At 44.6% G+C, this 17,997-nt stretch overlaps 1 protein-coding gene across 1 annotated transcript; it reads right to left on the bottom strand.

The window, feature by feature from the left end:
• Positions 1–4,596: 4,596 nt before the first annotated feature.
• Positions 4,597–17,997, bottom strand: GOT1L1 (glutamic-oxaloacetic transaminase 1 like 1). The gene is made up of 9 exons (XM_063139489.1): positions 17,886–17,997; positions 16,579–16,763; positions 16,083–16,206; positions 14,322–14,434; positions 13,522–13,614; positions 11,937–12,087; positions 7,690–7,855; positions 6,357–6,499; positions 4,597–4,772 (listed from the first exon to the last, which is right to left on the bottom strand). Exons 1-9 carry the CDS (start codon positions 17,995–17,997, stop codon positions 4,597–4,599), a joined length of 1,263 nt encoding a protein of 420 aa, XP_062995559.1.

Below are 17,997 nucleotides of genomic sequence, written 5' to 3'. Positions count from 1 at the left end.
TATTTAATTATTTATGGGATTTATTTATTTGAATTGGTTATATCCTGCTTTTAAGGGTAGAAGTGACCCCAAGATGGCTTACAAGTAAAATCAAAATGCATTTCTAGTGCCGTCCTATGAAGGTGTACTCAGAAGGAAGTCCCACTGAGTTCAATGAGACCTAATCCCTGGAAAATGTCTACAGGATTGCAGCATTAATAAAGTTACATCAAAATAGCATCAAAACATATGGCTTCTTGAGAATTAGGGGAAATTGCTTTGCCTCACTGGGGCTTTGCTTACTGCTTCTCTTGCGCAATTGTAAAGGGGTGCATTACATGAGCAGTCAGGGGCAACCCCTATAATTAAAACCTTCCCCTCCTCTCAGTGCTCATAGCATTGAATAGGACAGCACCATCTAGTGACTTTGTAGCGCAACTTCAGCTGCACACGGTAGGAAATCCCATGATATTTCAAAAGAATTGGGATGGAATGGAAGGACCAGGGGAAGATGTGGGAGGCGTGCAGGAAATTGCCGTCATTGTCAAAAGGACCTGCAAATGACTGTGAGTGGCCAGACATGAATGTGCCTTATTTAGCCCCATAACCACACAGCAGGATCCTTCTCTTGGGGCAATCGACTACCAACTGCCCTCTGAGAGGGAGAGGACAGTCCAGCTGTAGTCCTTTTTGCGGGCCTCCTTGCCCTCCTCTTCCTTCCTATAGGGCAAATCTGGCTTATTGGCCCTGTGGATGGTAGCTGTGCAGGAGGCCTGCCAGGCACCAACACTGCTATCTTTTTCGTGCCAGGTAAAAACTGTCCTCTTCTCCGAGGCATAGAATGGCAGCATATAATGGGTTTTAATTATCTCTTGGACAGTCTTTGGCTGATAGTTTTAAAATTTGTTTTTAGATATACGTTGTCTATGATATCTGTCTATATGACTGTATGCAAATACTTTTTTTGTACTTTGTGTAAAGTATTTTAATGGTTCTTCATTTTTTTTAACCTCCCAGAGAGCTTCAGCTATGGGGTAGCATAGAAACATAATAATTTAATTGAATGAATAAATGAATGAATGAATGAATGAATGAATGAATGAATGAATAGTCATAACTGGAATTCTGAAGTTGGTAGTTGACCTCAGATTCAGCATTTGAATTCCAGAATCAAAACCAACATGCAAAATTGATCAGTTTCGTATGGTTACGTGAAATATACCACGTACTATTGGATCCTGCCAAATACTGACTGCTACTGCAAGTCAGCTGTCAGGGTCTGTACAAAACTTAAAACTGCTCCTGCAATGTCCTCTGATGTGAAAGGCTGATGCTGAATCACAGATATTTGCTCATCTGGCACAGGGATGCAGAATGTGCAGCCTTCCAGATGTTGTTGGGCTGCAACTATATCCTTCCTCACCATTGGCTATGTTGGCTTGGACGGACAGGAATTGCAGTCCAACAACGTCTTCAGGGTTCACATTTTCCTCTGACGATACTATGCCATCAAGATTCACAAAGGAGAATTTTGTTGTGGATTTGGAGGTGGGGATGGGGAGTTCATTTTAGCTTTGATATCTCTGAGCAGTAAGGAACTAAGACATCACCTCCCAAATAACCTTCAGAGAAGTTCTTATAATACAGTTTACTTGCATCCCCGAAGGTACACCTAGCTATGGTTACAGCAAACTAAAGTGATGGATCACTTTGTCCTTTAGTTCTTTTGTTCTTGTCAGTGTTTTTCAAAAGAGACACGTAACACAACTGTCCCTTCTGAGGTGACGCTGGGGACCACATGCCTCTATGCACTTGAGACTGTTCTGTACTTGCTGCTTTCCAGAGAAGGCTGTTCCTTAAAAAGTAACACAAGTTGTGGGTTTAGTTAAAAGGCTCACGAGTTATTTTAATTTCCAGCCAGATTGGCTGTTCAAATATCGAGACTGTCCTTTTCAGCTGTGCAGATCACTGAGTCCTTTCTCTCCATTACTGTCACTTTTTCCAGTATTTTGCTGAACCCAGACTCGGCACACACAGGTCTTCTGCTGTTTATTTTGGCTTTCTTTGACTGTGCCTCAGCAGCAGTCCATGGGGTAACCATAGAAACCGCTGAATTCACTCGCACTAGCCCAGGATCACAGGTAAATACCAACTAGGCCCAAATGAATCCTAAAAGCGGGACTGTCCAACACTTCACCGCTGAAATATAGAAACCCCTTTATAGGGTTTTTGGGGGGAGGGGAGAGGGGGCAGCAGACAAGATCCTAGTCTCATCTCCATGCATTGAAAACCATGCACATGTCTCATAAATAGTGGTATGGAGAGACTATCTTTAAAATAAATAAAGGTGCTCAGTTCACAAGCAAAGAAGGAAAGAAGGAAAAATATGATGAATTTTGGCCCCAAGCATTCTTCTTTTTTAAAGTTTGCTTAAACTGGCCCATTTTATGTTGAAGATAATGCACCCATAGCCCTCTGATCCGGGATACACTCCCAGTCTGGAATGGGGCATCACACCAGTATCCTGCAACCATCACCTTGCTGCTGTTTGCCCCGAAAAGTGCTGTTTACTGCACCTGTTGGGTGTGTGGGTGTGTGGGTGTGTGTGTGTGGGTGTGCATACAGAGATGGATGGATGGATGATTTGGGACATGGAACTGACATTCTGGTCCTGATTTGGATCAGAAACATATTCCTGATCAGGGGCCCATGGCTGCATTTCCCCCCTTCAAACTAAAAGTTACTGGTTCAAGCCCATTTTTTTTTAACAAAGTATGAAAGGGAGAGCAATCTTATGGCCTCTAGATAATGTCTGGGTGACCAGAGGGTAGTTTAGATTACTGGATCTGAGGCTGCACTCTGACTTCAGACCCAGGAGTCCAAGCTCCTCACCCCCTCCCTCTCACCCTTGCAGCCATCACAGAGAAAACTGTGGCAGCTGCCTCTCCAATGTCACAAAAGCAACCTTGGAGAGGAGGAAAGGGGGCATATTTCTGTAGCTGTTGTGGGGGAGGCTGGCTTATGAGGAATCTTCCAGCCTCCCCAGCTTCCTTCCCTTCCATTCCCCAGAGCCTCAACTAGATGGGCAAAAAGCCCATCTAGCAAAAATGCAGAGTGGGAGGAATGCAGAGGTGAAGATCACTTCCCCAGCTCTGTGTAGCATGCCCATCAGTCTCCGAGTTCAGCAGCTACCAGGCATCCTGATAGGATTGCATCCTAAGTCAACGTGCACTTTGTCTCTCCTGGAGAAGGTTCTCAATGGCTAGATGGCTATGTGCTACCTTCAGTGTCAGAGGCAGTAAGCATATATACACCAGCTGTTGAGGAACAGGAGTAGGAGGATGCTGTTGCACTCATGTCTTGCTGCTGGGTTCCTGGTCAACAACTGGTTGGCCACTGTGTGAACAGGGTGCTGAACTAGATGGAACCTTGGCCTGACCCAGCATGGGTCTTCTTATGTCCTTATGAATGGTTCCCTTCTACACATTGTCCCATTGCTGGGGTCAGAAGGAAGAGCCTTTCAGATTGCTTGCAAAAGAGAAGACAAGCCGCGGAATAATCAGTGACCACCAGCAGTAGAATGGTATCAATTCTCCATCATTTCTGCTCAGATTTCATCTTTGAATGCATTTCTGGTGCCCACTGAACATTAAAAGAGCTGGCTGAAAGGGGCAAAGCAGCAATAATAATAATAATTGGACTCCTGTTGCTATAGCTCAAAAACTAATCAGTAGACAGAGGACCTGATAAAGCACTTGAGCAAAGGAGCTCAGAAAGAGAGTGTTTCACACAAGTGAATCCAGAAGCCACCCAGAGCCTTTCAGAAAAGCCTAATGGGGCCTGCATAGACAAGCACGAAGCTCACTCTTCAACCCAACAAAGGAATTTTTTAAATGGATTCTGGTGTTTTGTTTCGTTTTAAGTACCTAATAGCTTATAAAATGTTGTAAGACAGACTTCCTCAACCTGGTGACCTCCGAATGTGTTGGATTTCCCAGCATGTTGGCCTGGCGGGGGGTGGGGGTGGGAGATATGGATCCATGAAAGTTGAGCAGAAGCACCTTCCATCTGTGGAGTCATTGGCTGGATTCATACAATACACTAACCCACACTCACAATTGTTTTTAACTGTATGTTAGCACATTGTCCAAACCCAGGATATTTCTGCAAGATGGCTTGTTAACTTTGCGGTGTTGCTTATTTTTCTCAAACAATCCACCTTGGGAACCCTTGGTTTGTTGCCGGATTGTTAGGGATTATCAAGCCACACTGCATGAAAAGCACCCTGCTGAAAATGTCCTAGGTTCAGACAACATGCTAAGCCACAGTTCAACAAACAACCCATTGTTCAAAACAATCCATTCTCAATCATTGAATGTGTGTTTGGGTGTTGTGTGAACACAGCCACTCTGCCAACAGAAGGCAGATCTTGTATCCAACCCTTAGTATCCTGAAGATCAGATTATGGGTTTTGTTATGACTTATGGTCCAAAGAAGTGAATTCGATCTGATCTGATCTGATCTGACAGAGGCTTTCCAAAATATGTTTTACTACCTCTAAACTATGTAAAAAATACTCCAGCTGGCTCCATCCATGTGACTTTTGGCCAGGTCTTCTTAGTCAACCTTCTCCATGCTGTGACTGTGGTCTTGAAGAGTAGTGGCCACAACTGCTTCATGGATGCTTTGAGCCACATACTCCAGGTTCTTGGAGTTGATGCTGCAGATGTTGATCTGCCCGTTTGGAAGGAGGTAGATGTGTTTGTGCTTTTCCAGGTACTTCACTTGGGAAGCTGGTAGGGAAAGAGTAATGTTATTCACCTTGGCATATAACCAGATACGAACAAAAGCCAGTGTGGTGGAGGGATCAGAGTAAGAGAATGAGACTCAGGAGACCTGGGTTCTAGTTCCCATTCAACCATGAAGCTGAGTGTCTTTGGGCCAGTCACTGACTCTCATCAGACTAACCTACCTCACAGGGTTGTTGTGAGGATAGAATGGATTGGAGGAGGACTATGTAAGCTACCTTGGGTTCCTTCGTGGAAAAAGTCAATAATACAATAGAAATTAAATGAAAATAAAAGGTATTCTTAGCATAAGCATTATTTTCACAAAAATGAAAACTCTAAAATGCAATGGGATAAAGCATAATATAAAACCTTTAAAAGTTTTAAGCAGAAAACCAGAGTAAAAGACATGCAATACATGCATTTACTTAGCCTGAATGCAGAGTTTAGGGCTGATGTTGTATATATGTGAAGAGTAGGAAATTCCCCTGCTCCCATATCATGGGATTGTTCCACCCATGAACCTGTCCGTGCACTCAGATCATCTCTGAAAGACCTGCACCATGTCCTACCCCACGATCTAAACACGGTGTGTGGTTCCATCCTTCTTTTATTCTAGTACAGCTAGTTAAATGGGACACTGATTAATGCTTAATCCAATTAATTTGCAACCCTTTATGAATACACAAAAACATATTTCATTTCCAAGATCTTAATGAAATAATGTTTAAGCATGGCTACAATTCATCAAGGGCTTCAACTTGGTCCCCCTCTTTTCTGTTTTTAATAATCACACTATCTACGTTAAGTGGCTCACCATTGCTATGATGGCTGTGTTATATCATCCAACAACATTTTGTGAATGGCAGCTGTTAAGGTAATGGTCACTGTCTGTACTTTTTGCATCTGAAACAGAGTTTACATCTCCGCCCCTTGCTCCAGAATTTGTACATGAATCTGCCTATTTGAGGTTAACACTTAATTAACCTGATGAAGTGGACAGTGTTCACAAGAGCTTGTGCAAGAATATTTTTTTTAGTCTTTAAGGTATCAGAGCCCTCTTTGTTGTTTTTACCATATTACTCTCCTGAACCCAGTAAAGATGTATGAGCCCAAATATGTTTTGGGGTGCAATCTGCAGGTATTAGGACATGGGGGAAATTTTGTGGATAACTTTAATTCTAATTCAGCCCCTTGAACTCAAGAACAAATAAGAGTTTGAGATGAGTTCAGGAATTAGCATACCAGGATAATTTATAGTAGGATGGGGTGTTCAGAGGTGTTCCCTCCATACATATAGCCCAACCATAAGTTGTTTGTTGAACCCATGGGTTAGTGCTTCATCTGAACCCAGGGTGGCTTGTTAACCATGCAGTGTGGCTTATTTTCTTGAACAAGCCACCTTGAGAACCGATGGTTGTTTGTTGGGGTGTTCAGGTAGTTAACAAGCAAGAGGCTGATTGGATTTGACCTCAGTGCTTAAGAAGATTGTCCACAGGCTGGCCGCTATGTGAACAGAAAACGGGGCTAGATCCTTTGGCCTGGTTCAGCAGGGCTCTTCTCTGCAGAATAAGCTCACTGGATACTTACAGAGGAGCCCAATGAAGCTATATACTCCTGACTGCTCTGTAAGATGTTCCCAGGAACCTGGTGTCCCCAGGATACGCAGCTTCTCTTTCAGTTTCTCTCTGATCAGCATAATCCTCTTTACTAGCGTCCGGAGACTCTGTTTCCTGAGGAAGATGGAGTCAGAAAAGAAACGGCATGAGATTTCTTTGGCTCTCCTCATTCATTCAACTCTGACTGCTTAGGACTCAAATGGAACTAAGGTTCTTTTGGTTTGTCTTCTCATTTGAAGGGTTAAGTTAGCATAGCAAAGCTAGGATGATGTTAATTACTGCTGTTGTGACAGGTTACTGTGCTCGTCTTGCATCTATATGATAACTTAAAAACCTTACTGCAGGCAAGTAGGATTCAGATGTGAGAAGGATACTGTTGAACAGTGAATTGTAATGTAGATATGGATATCAGTGAATGACCAAACAGAGACTAACACTGTGCTTAGTTAAACACTTTGGCTTCTGCCTTACTGTGCCTGCTTACCCTACCCTGTACCTGTTTGCATTCTCTTCCCCTCCTTATTGTTTTACTATGATTTTATTAGATTGTAAGCCTATGCGGCAGGGTCTTGCTATTTACTGTTTTACTCTGTACAGCACCATGTACATTGATGGTGCTATATAAATAAATAAATAAATAATAATAATAATAATAATAATAATAATAATAATAATAATAATAATTTCTCTAGTTCTCCACTTCAGTTAGATTCTAATTGTTTAGGACTCAATCAGGTTTTATGGGTAAAGGGTTTAGAAAAGGACTATGAGGACTTGGTTGATGACCCTGCCACAGTGATGCACAGCTCCTTCCAGACTAGCCACTGACATTGCCACATTCATGTGGACATCTGAGATGGGCAAAGCATTTGCTCTTAGACTTCTATGAGGATTCACTGGGTTCTGGCACTCATCCTCTGGAAAACCCTCCCTTGTGCAGTTCAGGAGGCAGGAAATATAACATCTTTCAAATGCTTCCTGAAAACACATCTTTTTAGACAAGCTTTCCATGGATTATAGCTTTTCCTGGTTTTATATGACATTTTAATTTTTTTCATAGTTTAAAATTTTCACCTCTGTATATTATGGTTTTAATTGTGAACTGCCCAGAGACCCTCAGCTGTTGGGCAGTATAAATATGAAATAAATAAATAAATAAAATGATGAAACCTACCCATGTGGCTAGGCTTCCCCACTCCAGACATTCATGTCAACGCCAGGCAGAGCAGTTCATTGTGGCATTTTGCAAAGTACTTTGGGACACTTAGTTATTACAGATGGGAGTTAGCTAAGTTTCTCCTTACCACTCATACAGCAGGGCAGGGCTGGTCAGCACCATCGCAATGACCCGTCCCCCCAAGCTGGTGGGGCCAAGCCAGGTCATGGTTATTTGCTTGGCTATCTGGGAGTGGATTCTGATCAGCATCTCATTGTTTTTCGTCACCACAATGAGGTTGCCCACCCGCTCATCTGTATGGAAAAGCAAAAGGAACAAAGCACGTAGTACATGACACAGCAATTCCATTTGTATTTGGATCAATAACATTTCTATACCGCCAATCCTGTCCCATGAAACACTTTTGCACTGCATTTCCTGCCCATCCACCCAATTCAGAAATTCAACTTGACTCCCAACCTTTAGAGCAGAGATTGCCTAAAGTTTAGTTCAGGGATTGGGAACCTTTTTAATTTGAGGGCCAAATTCCCTCAGCGATCATTTGTTAGCTTATTTCTTTTTTGGCCCCTCTCTTTCTGCCTGTTCCCCACCCCCTCTCTCTTTCTGCTCTTCCTTTTTCTATTTCTGCCACAGCCTTCCCTTTCTCTCTGTTTCTGGCCCTATCATTAGCCAAAGTGAAGCAGTTACCTCAGGTGGCAAATGCTGGGAGGTGGCAGCAAGGTCTTGGAGGAGACAGCTGTGGTCCATGCGGGCCTGCTCTGTTCCCCCCCAAGTTAGCCTGCTGCCTTCAGGAGCAGTGGGGGATATGGTCCCATGATCAGCCCTGAAGACAATCCATCTGCCAGCCCATTTGGCTTCATACATGGAATGGTAGGGGCACCATCTTGTCTTTTGCCTCAGGCAGCAAAAGGTCTTCAGCTGCTACTACTCTTCCTCTTTACCAAGTGAACTGCTGGGGAAGGAACAAATCGCTTTTGGCAAAGGTCTGAAGTGCTTGGTTTCAGAAGAAAGTTGAAATTAGGTGAAGTGCTGCATTAAAGTAGAATCATAGAATAGTCGAGTTGGAAGGGGCCTATAAGGCCACTGAGTCCAACCCCCTGCTCAATGCAGGAATCCACCTTAAAGCATCCCTGGCAGATGGTTGTCCAGCTGCCTCTTAAATGCCTCAACTGCTGCTGATTGCCACCCTTTCGTTCATATGTTATATTTTCTGTGAAGACTATCAGCTTGCATCAGGACCAGCCAATGTCCAGACACAGAATTTGATGAGACTTAAAGAGGACTGTAGCATTGGCTGCACCAAACAATCCAGTGATCCATAACCAGACACACACCCCAGCTCTGGACCCTACTCCATCACCCATAGGAACCTCAGAAGAAGAGTCAGTGACAATCCCAAGTGAGCACCAAAAACAGAAGACATGTCCTGTGAGTCCTACTTGAGCCAAGGGGACAGCAATAGGCCCTCTTGAAGGTCCAGGAAGAGATGGGTCAGCTATCGAACCACTCAATTGCTGCCGCTTTGCTGCTCCTGCAATTGCTCCCGAACCACAACACCATGTTGGAATCCTTGACTGGGCAGCTCCCCTGCTGATTCAGCACGCTTTCCTTAGGACTTTGTTGTACCAGCACTGGACAGCTCCCCAGCCTTGCTTGTAATATGGGGAACTGAGCCAAACCATGCCGGTTCAGTGGGAATTGGACAATGGTATATAAACTGAGCACAGATGTAGCAAAGGAAAGCCTAGGAAAACTCCCAGGGGGGAAAAAGAAGTGAATATTTCCACAACAGAGTTTTCTTGTCATCTCTTTCCGCCTAATTTCTGAATTCCCTTTCTCTTGTCTTCAGGGACCTCTAGTGTTCAAACATGGGTACAATATCTTCTCAGAGCTGGCATGAACTTCCAACATTTCCAACTAGGGCACTTTCTCCTTTGCTCGGAGCAATTTAGCATTTGGTTCATAGTGATATGCAATTGCTCTATGGGCTATAGCACAGTGGTAGAAGGCATGTCTTGTGTGCAGAAGGTCTCAGGCTCGACCTCTGCCATCAGCATCTATCTATCTATCTATCTATCTATCTATCTATCTATCTATCTATCAGGTAGCAGTTGAGAGGAAAGTCCTCTCCCTGAGGACTTGAAGGACTGCTGCCTTAGATGATTTTAAAGCCAGTCAAGGTTTTAAAAAAATGAGATCGGGGATGGTCTGTGGCTCAGTGGTAGAGCACTTGATCTGCATGCAGAAGGTGCCAGGTTTGATCCCTGGCATCTCCAGGCAAGGCTGGGGGGGAAATCCTGCCTGAAACCCGGAGGAGCTGCTGCCAGTCAGTGTTGACAATACTGAACTAGATGGGCCAAGGGTCTGACTCAGTATAAGGCAACTTCCTGTGTTCCTGTTCCTAAGAATGCCAAGCATAGATTTGAATGAATGGTAAAGATGAGTTCAGCTACTCATGTTGATAATGGAGAGGATACTCCACTGCAATTACTGAAGGTGCATGCACTTTACCCAGAGGTAAACAGATGTAAAGACCTGGTGGTGCAAACACAGTCCAAATATTTTTATCCAAATCTTGGCAAACATGCCTACACCTTGAGAAAATGCTCCACCTGATCAGACTTATGTGCAACAATGCATATTGTGCATTCTTAAACTATTGAATTTGCTACCACAAGAGCTGGGGGTGACCACCACCTTAGATGGCTTTGAAGGGGGACAAGCCCTATGAGGAAAGACTGAAAGGAATGGGCATGTTTAGCCTGGAGGAGATTGAGGGGAGACATGATAGCACTCTTCAAATACTTAAAAGGTTGCCACACAGAGGAGGGCCAGGATCTCTTCTCGATCATCCCAGAGTGCAGGACACGGAATAACGGGCTCAAGTTAAAGGAAACCAGATTCCGGCAGGATATTAGGAAAAACTTCCTGACTGTTAGAGCAGTACGACAATGGAATCAGTTATCTAGGGAGGTTGTGGGCGCTCCCACACTAGAGGCTTTCAAGAGGCAGCTGGACAACCATCTGTCAGGGATGCTTTAGGGTGGATTCCTGCATCGAGCAGGGGGTTGGACTCCATGACCTTATAGGCCCCTTCCAACTCTACTATTTTATGATTCTATGATTCTAAGGCAAATTCAGTGGCTACTTGATATGCTTTCAGAAGCAGGCAAAAGCTTCTTTGTTCCGGCAGGCCTTTGGCGAATAATCTGGGCTTCTGTCTGTGCTAAGGACTATTAAAATTGTCATGTATTTTAAATGTTTAATGTTTTAATATTTTAATATATTTAATATATGCTTAACTTCTGTGTATTTCTTTTCATAGGTTTTAAAATGTATATGTTTTTAAATTTTGTAAGGCTGCCTTGAGGCCCAGTATTGGGCAAAAGGCAGGATAAAAATAAATAAATAAATAGTCATGAGGGCTAAATACTATCAACAGGATCAGAGGTAGCATGCCTTGGAACACCAGTCACTGTGAAACAACAATAGAAGGCCACATCCTTATGTCTTGCTCGTGGGCTTCTGCAAGCATCTGGTTGGCTATTGTGAGAAACAGAATGCTGGAACAGACGGCCTTTGGCCTCATCCAGCAAGCTTCTTAAGAACTTAAGAACATAAGGAGAGCCCTGCTGGATCAGACCGAGGGTCCATCTAGTCCAGGACTCTGTTCACACAGTGGCCAACCAGCTGTCGACCAGGAGCTCACAAGCAGGACATGGCTGCAACAGCACCCTCCCACCCATGTTCCCCAGCAACTGGTGCATATAGGCTTACTGCCTCTAATAGTGGAGGTAGCCCATAGCCATCAGAACTAGTAGCCATCATTAGCTTCCTCCAGGAATTTATCCAACCCCTTTTTAACGCCATCCAAATTGGTGGCCATCTCATGGTAGTGAATTCCATAGTTTGCACTGTGTGAAGAAACACTTCTTATGTCCTTATTCTTTTCTGGAATCCGGTTGTTTCAGAATGTCAGCAGCACCCTTATTCTCTATAAAAGGGTTCACGCAAACCTGCTTACATAGGGAAACCATGTGTCAGAGTGTTGCGCCTGCTAAACCCGCCCCTTCTTCCAACATGCATGCTGGCCATGCACACACAGACACATGCTCCACCAGTCATACATTAAGTAGCAATGTGAAGGAGAGATGTGTGCACACCAATTCACACCAGCCCCTTTTTTACATGGCCGACAAATGCACTTCTGGCGTGGTGCATGCCTGGCGCATATATCAGTGATGGTCATGCGGCTAGCTGGTGTAACCCCCTCAACATGCGCTATCAATCTTTGAGGGCCTTCTTGCGAACTTTCCTAATGACACTCTGTCTAGGTCCTGTAAAGTGTGGCCAACTGAGACGGTAAAGGCATACCATATAAGCCGAATATTTTGGAAAAGGACTGGGCACACAGCAGCTCAAAACCTTCATCCACAAAGTGACGCAATGCCCAAGCATCTCTGTCTAAGTTTCCCGAAGCCAGTCCTTGAGCTGCGATGTCGAAAAAGGGGAAGAGACGCCTTTCCTGGGGAAACAATGCAGGGGAGGAACAGGAAGAATCAGATGTATTGTGGTGATGACTTGTTACTGTCATTGAGTCCACGACAGGGGTGGGCAGCACCAGGTGGCCTCTGGGCCAACTTCCAGTCCCTGGACTCCCCCAGGGGGCACACTCTTGCCATTGCACTACTGTCCTGTGTGCACGGCTGAAATTTTGTGGTACAGTGGGCAAAGAACTAGCAGTTTTTCTGTTGAAATTCAGCAGCAAACTGCTGTAGAGATGCAAAACAGTTTTGTAGAGATACAAAACAGGATCTCGTCTCGATCCTTCCAGAGTGCAGGACATGGAATAATGGGCTCAAGTTAAAGGAAGCCAGATTCCGGCTGGACATCAGGAAAAACTTCCTGACTGTTAGAGCAGTACGACAATGGAATCAGTTGCCTGGTGAGGTTGTGGCCTCTCCCACACTAGAGGCCTTCAAGAGGCAGCTGGACATCCATCTGTCAGGGATGCTTTAGGGTGGATTCCTGCATTGAGCAGGGGGTTGGACTCGATGGCCTTGTAGGCCCCTTCCAACTCTGCTATTCTATGATTCTATGATTCTACTGAGCTACAAACTAAGCTAACGTTTGCACTTTTAAGTCTCCGTAGCAGTTTGCTGCTGAATGTTGGCAGCAAAGCACCAGGTTCTTTTTGCTGCTGCATCACCAAATTTCAGCAGTGACTTTGTTGTTGCTGTTGTTTGCACTGCCATAGCAAGTGGCAACAGCATTAACTGTGTTGGCAGCCTCCCCCACCCCCCACCCCATTGTACATCTCTTCAGGGCATTGAGGGGAAGGGAATGCAGCCACCAGGGGCTTCCATTTTTCTGCCTCATTCTCAGGGCAGTTTATAATTTATTTTGAATAAATAAATTTTTTACATGGCCGACAATGTAAAAAATTACATGTGCGGGTGGTGTTCTTGACCTTAACTAATCACTGTGAAGTGGCTGAGAGAACTGTCTATATTTTTCTTTCTATTACACATCTCACCATTGCTCTACGGTCTCCCAAGCTGCCTGAGCTACCTGATCTGAAAAGGCCGTATGGGAGGAATAAGATTCATGGTGTCTTCCCTGAGCAGGAAGTTCAGGAAGCCAAGGAGGCTACGGGCTGTCAGAGAGATGATTGTAGGATGCAAGACAGGATGCTCACACACACTGCTCAGCCACCTCATAAGTAAGGTAAGCACAAGAACCCTGAACCAAACCCATAAGCATTCCTCAGAAAGTTCTTCTCCTTTGAATTTCTTTTCGAATTGAATGAGAATGGTTGAAATGGATTGAGAATGGTTGAAATCCTCATGGGAGAAATTTTCAGCACAGCACTAATATACAGTAATCATTAACGTCACTCTCAATATAGAAAGGGGGGAAAAGGAAGAGGAGAAAAACACACACTGTGCCCTAGACTTACCTTCATCGCAGCTGCAACTTTTCCCCACTGTTCGGGTGCCAGGCCAGTTTCTTCAGGGGCGTGGATGAACACAACAGAGCCTTCTGGTGCATCCTGCCACCAAACCATTCCATCATTCATCACCTTATTTCAGGTATACAAAAACATGCTGGCGACGAAGAGCAGGAGCAATTATTTCCATCACATGCAGGAGTGTGGGGAGGGACCATCTCTCTATGGAAGGGCCTACATGTTGCTTGGAGATGATTGCAGGTCAATCTCTAGCACCTTCTGCTAACAGAATCAGGTAGTAGGCTACAAGGAAGACCTTGGTCTGAGACTCTGAGCTGGTACCCATCAGAGTAGACAACGCTGGGCAAGATGGGCAAATGAGGTTGTGTTCAATGTTAGTCTTTTGAAGGGGAGACCCATTGAAATAAATGACTTAATTGGTCATGGCTAACTTAAATCTCATTCATTTCAATGGGTGTACTCTACATAAGACTAACAGTGGATACTATCTGTCCTGGTATAAAGCAGCTTTCCATGTTCCTGGGGACAATGGGCTGAGCTTTGTTGGAGGCAGTAGTTCATCAATTACTTCAACACTGCATCCTTCCTCTGTAGAGTTTAAAATTCTTGTAACAGCCCTGTGAAGTAGGTTAGACTGAGAGAGGGGGGTAACCCAGTAATATTCATAGACGAGCAGACATTTGTACATGACTTTCCTTCAAGCCCAACAGTCTAGCACCAAACTGGCCTATATATTTATACATTTGGCTGGCTCAAGCAGGGAAGTTCTTAAATCCTTAGGGCTATACCTGCAGTTCCTTCAGGAACCCTTCAGTGTCAACTGCCAATTTGATGGGATCCCAGTAATGGTACGTACGAATGTCTGTAAAGCCGGCATATTTGAAGATCGAACCGAGACTGCCTGAAAAGATGGAAGGGAAAACTAGTACAGCAAATTGTGCTACCTTTATTTTTGGTTGAGCAGAGTACACTTATTGGTAAGAATTTGGGAGCAGCTCATCATTCGTGGCAGAGTACATATGTTCCACTCTGAAGGTCCTAGATTCAATCTCCAGTTAAAGAACCTTTGCCTGAATCCATGGAGATCTGCTGCCTGCCAGAATAGGCAATATCAGGATAGATGGGCCAATGTCATAAAACAGCTTCATATGTTCATGATATGGCCTGGACTAGGCAGAAGATGGCCTAGTTTAGGAGCTAAATCATCCATAACCCCTTAAGTCCTTAGACCCATGGTGGAGAACCTCTTTCAGCTCAAGTGCCAAATTCCATTTTACATACCTGTGTCTGCTAGCCCCACCCCACATACCTAGGGACCATGCTCTTGCCATCCATGCATGTGGAGTGCAATTGGGAAGTTTTATGCATAGGGATCCACAACCATGTTGGGTTAATGGACATATTTCAATTATTGAGAGAGTATCATGGGCATTCTCACAAAATGGCTCCCATATAGTAATGTACATGTGTAGAGCTCCTTGGCATGAGGAAGGACCCCTTCCAACATGATCTGAATACACTAGTTGCTGGGGAACATGGGTGAGAGGGTGCTGTTGCACTGTGTCCTGCTTGTGAGCCCCTGGTCAACAGCTGGTTGGCCACTGTGTGAACAGAGTGCTGGACTTGATGGCCCTTTGTCTGATCCAGCAGGGCTCTTTTGATCCAGCAGGGCTCTTATGATCTGAACCTGTGGATGGTAGGTGAGACTAGACCAGAGGTGGGCAATGTGCCCCCCTGCCACTCTCCCGTGTGGCTGCTACACCCCCTCCAGTGTCACCCTGCTGCCCATCATCCCTAAAAGTAAGAGGGTGAACCCATTGTTGGTTTGCTGAAACCACTATTGAGGCTTACTGGGGACAAATTTAGCTAGTTTCAAGCTAAATGTCTCTCCTCAAGAAAAATTGAGGAAATCTTGTGGAGGTTAAACTGCTGGTTTTTAATAGGTATATTTTGCTGCTGGTGCTGCTCCACAGGAGTGAGGGCCGGGGTTAAAACTGGCCCCTGGCCCACCCCAAATTGCCCATTCCTGGTCTAGCCTGCATGATCTTGTCAGTACCCTCACTTGAGTTCTTTCAATGTCTGTGTAGGATTTAGAGCATCATCACACAAGGGGAAATCATGTTTGCTTACTGTCACTTCTCCACCCATGCTCCTGCACCTTTAACTGTTGTGATGAAGAGGGAACTTCACCAAGTGCTGCATGCATACAAATGACACCTGCTGAAATACCTTTTTCTATGCAACTGTTAAAGACACAGGAGCTCCTGTCCTCCTTTCCATAGGGTCACACTATTTAAGTCGGACTTACTGGGGTGTTTTTTGTGGAGCGAAGAAGGCAAGAAGAGGAGGGCAGTGCACAGGAGGCAGACAACCCATGAAAATCTGTGGGTGCCCAGTAATGAGTGTGCAATAAAATGCTAGTCTGATGGAGTGCTAGGTCTGACCACCCACCTCCCCTGCTAGCAACATTATCCATAGTTTGTTGTTTCAACTGTAGAACTAGACCATAAACTAGTGATGAAGGTGGGGTGGGTGGGGAGGAATCATACCCAATTGTGATATTTCAATATAGACAGTCGCTGAAGTTAAATCCCTGGGCTTGTACCAACGGCGCAGAAATTCAGCTCCTATCCACACTGCGCCTGTCCCACCTATCGTGTGGACACCACCTGCCTATTTTCAGAGAAAAGACAGAACACAAGTCTTTTTTTAAAAAAATAAAAATAAAAACAAGGCATCCAGGATTTCCAGTTCAAACTTCCAGAAAAGTAGGGTGTGTGTGTGAGAGAGAGAGAGAGGGAGGGAGGGAGGGTGATGTTTATCTCATTAGAAGCCCTTCCAGCTTTTGATCCCCATCTAATCAAATACAGATGATAGATAGATGGATGGATGGATGGAAGGGTCTGGGGTTAGTCTAAATGATGTCTCAAAGGACTTCCTCCCCCTCCCCCCTAAACTCTGTTCACACATCACAGTGGCAATTCCTGGGTTATTTAACTCCGTGTGACAACTAATTTTGTTGACGTTGCTTCTTAAAAGCCATACCCTGTTTTCTAAGAGTGCACGACTGTTCTTGCCAATAACTAGTTCCATGGCTGCTTTGGTGAATTCCACCATGCCAAGCTCTGGGAGGTATTCATGGTCCAGTGTCGGGTCTTGGGGGATCTGCAGCAGAATTCGTTGCACGACTGGTGGTATCCAGATTATTTCTGCATCATCGGTCTGGCAGCCTGGGAAGAGATGGGGGGGGGAGGAAAAAGAGCACCATATAGAGATGTAATAAATAAATAAATAAATAAATAAATAAATAAATAAAGGGGTGTAGAAAGAGAGGCTGGCTCTGGTGCTATACAGGATAAGTGTAGGCTGGTATTTGTCAAAGGATAATGCTTTTATTTAAAAGTTCAAGAAGGCTCAACGTTTCGGATTATCAGATCCTTTGTCAGGAGCATTGATCGACACTTTTTCAGTAGAGTGTCTTCGTGGAGAGCTGTGTTTTTCTTATCCGGTTTTCCTTCTCTCCTGCCCAGGACACCTCTGTGACTCCAGTTCTCTTACTTCTTTCAAATCCCTCATCAAAACCCACCTTCTCCGTGAGATTTTCTCAGCAAAGAATTTGGGTTCATGCAGTGAAGAATTGTGACCAGGCCCGGACGTACACCTTGTGATAGATTGATACGATCCCATCATGGTGACACTACAGCCCCCTTGTGCATTTGTACGTCACGGCACATGCAATGATATCTGTTGCAGTATTTTTGATAATATGGAATAGGAAGTGGAAAATAATGCTAGAAAAGCATCATAGGGGGATGTGTAATGTGCCTCAACATTTATCAGTGTGCTTCAACACCAATAAAAATGCTAGTGTAGATCTAGCCCTAGTATAAGGCAGCCCAGGAAATTTCCTTATACTAGGTCCGACTTTTTGTCTATCTAGTCCAGTACTGACAGTGGTTCTCCAGGGTCACCTGCAACTAATCCTTTAAACTGGAGATGCCCAGGATTGATCCTGAGACCTTCTCCATGCAAAGCAAGCATTCTACCATTGGGCCATGGCCCCGCTCTTATTGACTGATGTATGCATGCAAGCTCTTATGCCCCTGATCTTCAGATCTGTCATAAAGCCACGGAGTTCACACACCTCTGGTTCTATTCTCAGAAGGGGCAGCAAAAGGTCAATTCCATGATGTGTCTCCAACTCCATGCTAATGGCTGAACATTTTGTCAACTCATTGAGACAACATTGGGGGTATATTATGCACTCTTCCCTACTTGTAACACTGTGAAAGGACCAACTGGTAGAGAAACAGTATTATTGGGCGGTAACCATGCTTGCCCAGGGGATTTACCTGCATTGCCAAGGCACACTTTTTGGGGTGAAGGATCTAGCCTGTAGACATCCAAGGGAATATCTGTTGCTTTGGCTAATGGAACATCAAGGAAGACCGAAAGAGTCTCCAT

The sequence above is a fragment of the Elgaria multicarinata genome, chromosome 12, assembly GCF_023053635.1.
Source record: "Elgaria multicarinata webbii isolate HBS135686 ecotype San Diego chromosome 12, rElgMul1.1.pri, whole genome shotgun sequence".
NCBI classification, from domain to species: Eukaryota; Metazoa; Chordata; class Lepidosauria; order Squamata; family Anguidae; genus Elgaria; species Elgaria multicarinata.
The sequence above is the reverse complement of the archived record's forward strand: the minus strand, read 5'-3'. Positions and strand labels throughout refer to the sequence as shown.